The sequence below is a fragment of the Mastomys coucha genome, unplaced genomic scaffold (assembly GCF_008632895.1).
Source record: "Mastomys coucha isolate ucsf_1 unplaced genomic scaffold, UCSF_Mcou_1 pScaffold5, whole genome shotgun sequence".
Taxonomy (NCBI): domain Eukaryota; kingdom Metazoa; phylum Chordata; class Mammalia; order Rodentia; family Muridae; genus Mastomys; species Mastomys coucha.
The window spans coordinates 84,904,422-84,907,876 of record NW_022196911.1 but is presented as its reverse complement, the minus strand read 5'-3'; the positions used below and the strand labels follow the sequence as shown (position 1 = coordinate 84,907,876).

At 48.0% G+C, this 3,455-nt stretch overlaps 1 protein-coding gene across 3 annotated transcripts in view; it reads right to left on the bottom strand.

The window, feature by feature from the left end:
• The window catches only part of Trim25 (tripartite motif containing 25), a 66,753-nt gene that overhangs the window by 13,248 nt on the left and 50,050 nt on the right, over nucleotides 1–3,455 (bottom strand). The window contains exon 1 of one of the 3 annotated variants that reach the window (XM_031350861.1): nucleotides 1–558. This exon is cut by the window's left edge and continues 46 nt beyond it. The exons of the other annotated variants lie outside the window; for them this stretch is intronic. Within the exon in view, the coding sequence (XP_031206721.1) occupies nucleotides 1–497 (497 nt within the window). The 5' untranslated portion in view covers nucleotides 498–558. Of the gene's footprint in view, nucleotides 559–3,455 lie in introns of those variants that run through there. 3 annotated transcript variants of the gene reach the window in all.

Sequence of the window (3,455 nt, the reverse complement as noted above, 5' to 3'; positions counted from 1 at the left end):
CAAAACAATTCCCGAAGGCGGTTGTGCTGGGGACATTTTCGGCGCAGCAGGTCACGGACGGGCGGCTGTAGTGGGTGATCCAGGAAGGCGGGACTGTCGATATGAGGCCTCAAGTGCTCCTGGCAGAAAGAGGCCATGCACACGAGGCACGTCTTCACCGCCATCTCCTTCAGGCAGTGGTCGCAGGCCACCTTGGTGGCTGCGCTGGAGGCGGCGGAGCGGGCAGGCGGGGTCCAGTCGTCCGCGGGGGTCCGCGCCTGCTCGGCCTGCAGGAACTGCTCCACCACGGCGCACAGCACCGTGTTCTTTTGCAGCTGCGGGCGCACCTGATACACAGCGCGACACTGCGGGCAGCGGTAGGACGGGCCCTGGACGACCCACGTCTCATCCAGGCATGACCTGCAGAAGTTGTGGCCGCACGGGGTGGTGACGGGTTCCTTGAAGGGCTCCAGGCAGATGGAGCACGACAGCTCCTCCGCTAGAGACAGCTCGGCCATTGCGCTCGTGGGGGGACCCGACGGGACGCGCAGAGACAGCTGCACACACCACTGCGCGGTGCTAGGGGAGTGGCGAGGGAAGAATCGAAACTTTGAAGGAGGGGCGGCGACCTAGGATTTTAGGAAGTCACGTGGGGTTCAGGGAGCCGGGCGGTGGGCAGGAGGCTTCTCGCCTGGCGCTAGGAGCTCCTGGGGAACTCTGATGCTCCCCACACCCCGCGCGCCCGAGGGACCCACGACCCAAGGGCTACCAGGTGCAGTTTCAGAGGCATCCTGCAGAAGAATTGTCGCAGGGCTTGGAGTATCCCTACCCTCCTGGTCGGGGCCTCAGAGTGCAGCAGAGCTTTGGAGAATATTCATCCCTGCCCCCGCGAAGCGTCCCCAACCGCCCTTCCAGAACAGAACAGGTCTTATCATTAAACCTCAAAGCCAAATAGAACAAAATACTGTAGACGCAGAGCATGATGGCTCGTGCCTGTAATTCTGTTGCTTAGGAGGCTGAGGCAGCAGGATTGCCATGAGTTTGACGCCAGCCTGGGCTAGAGATTTAGTGACCTTCTCAAACATCTAAAATAGGGTTAGGGAGATGGATGGGCACGAGAATATGAGACCTAAATACAATTACTGAAATCCTGATTTAGATTGCACAAAATTGACCGACACACACACACACACACACACACAATAATTTAAGGAATACAAAACCAACAAAACACAATTCTATGGACTGTAGCTGTTCTTCCCTTCCCTTCTCCTCCCCTTTCTCCTTCCATCCAGCTGTGCTGCCTTTGTATCCAGGTCCCACTCATTCAGGATAGTGGGCTCAGACATATCTCCACACAGGCCCTAAAAGCAGGACCCCAGGGACACACATTCAGATTTGGTGTTCCTTTGATGGTACATAATCTTTTTTAAAAAACAAAAACAAAACCAAATTACAAAAGTTGTGTGTCACAACCTGTGCCCCAACTCAACTCCAGGCACAGGTCCTTAAGCCAGTTAAAAGAAACAACTTAAAAGAGAAAAACAGAAAAAAGAGATCCAGCAAACCCTTCAAGTCCACATTCCATGGTCTGAAGTGAGATCGAAGTTAAAATAGAATGCAAAAATATGCATGTCTAAATGCCAGTCAAGACCTGTTCCAGGCTACCAGTGGCCCATTACGGTCTGGGACTCAGTCTTATTCTGTAAGCTGCTCTGTCCCACAAGCTGTTATAACTGTGAAATCTCTTCCCAGGAGACAAATTCTCCCGTGCTGGTCTCTCCCAACTTAAGAGTCCAAGGAAATTCCCATTTCTTTGCAGTCCATTCTTTCAATAATAATCTGATAGACTGAGACACAAGTATCTCTTAAGAATTTCTTTAGGCTAGTGAGATGGCTCAGCAGGTAAGAGCACTGACTGCTCTTCCAAAGGTCCTGAGTTTAGATCCCAGCAACCACATGGTGGCTCACAACCACCCGTAATGAGATCTGACGCCCTCTTCTGGTGTGTCTGAAGACAGCTACAGTGGAGGCCGGAGCCAGCAGAGCCAGAGCAAGCAGGGCCAGAGCAAGCAGCCATCTGTACAGCTACAGTGTACTCATACACATAAAAATAAATTAATAAATAAATCTTTAAAAAAAAAAAAGAATTTCTTCAAACCAGGCAGTGGTGTCCCAGCACTGGGGAGACAGAGGCAGGCAGATTTCTGAGTTCGAGGCCAACAAGGTGTACAGAGTGAGTTCTAGGACAGCTGGGGCTACACAGAGAAACTCTGTCTCAAAAAAACAAAAAACAAAAAACAAAAAAAAGAATTTCTTCACCTAGGTCAGGTTGGTTATAGTACTTTTAAACTGGGTGAGGTGGGGCACACCTATAATCCCAGAACTCTTTCTGGGGAGGTTGAAGCAGGAGGATCTCAAGTTCAAGGCTAGCCTGGACTTCATAGCAAGCCCTCCCCCCCACATACACACACTTAAGTATGAGGATCTGGGGATATAGCTTAGTAGAAATGTCCCTTGCCTAGCAATTTTCAATATTGAAAAAAAAAAAAGAGAAATTTTTACTCACTTGGGATTTGGGGAGCCCAAATTTAACAAATGTTTTGTCTCTTATATGTGCACACACAGTACTTTTTTTTAAAGATTTATTTATTTTATGTGTATGAGTACACTGTAGCTGTCTTCAGACACACCAGAAGACGACATCATATCCCATTACAGATGGTTGTGAGCCACCATGTGGTTGCTGGGATTTGAACTCAGGACCTCTGGAAGAGCAGTCAGTGCTCTTAACCCCTAAGCTATCTCTCCAGCCCTCATACACAGTATTGAAACTTCAATTTTTTTTTCTCAAAATCATTCCTTTAGGCTTACATTGTTTTTAGTTCTGTAAGTCAGTCCCCAAGTGCAGGACACGTGGGCATCCAGGAGACTACAAGTATCAATAGGAAATCCAACTGTGGGAAAGAAGCTTCTAGGGGAATTATGGGAGTTTTCCTTGGATGACAAGGTTAAGTAGCCAAGAAGACAAGGTAAATATCTCATGGTATCTAATAGCCACTTTTTATAGGGTACCTACTGTATGACAGGCAAATGAAGCATATTATCAAGACACTTTTACAAAGCCTAAAAGGGGTGTCCTACATCCATTTTTTTAAAAGATTTATTTATTATTATAGATGAGCACACTATAGCTTCAGATCTCATCACAGATGGTTGTGAGCCACCATGTGGTTGCTGGGATTTGAACTCAGGACCTTCAGAACAGCAGTCTTTGCTCTTACCCACTGAGCCAGCCCCCTACATCCATTTTTATTGGTGAGGGTTAAAATACTGTTACAAACAGAGCTGAGATTCGATCTTGGGACTGCTGAACATAACACTCTAAGCCTGGTTCCCATAATTTGTATTACATGGACTTCTGTCTCCCCAAGACTTACCATCCCATCTATTCTGGTTAGTATTTTGGTGGTAGT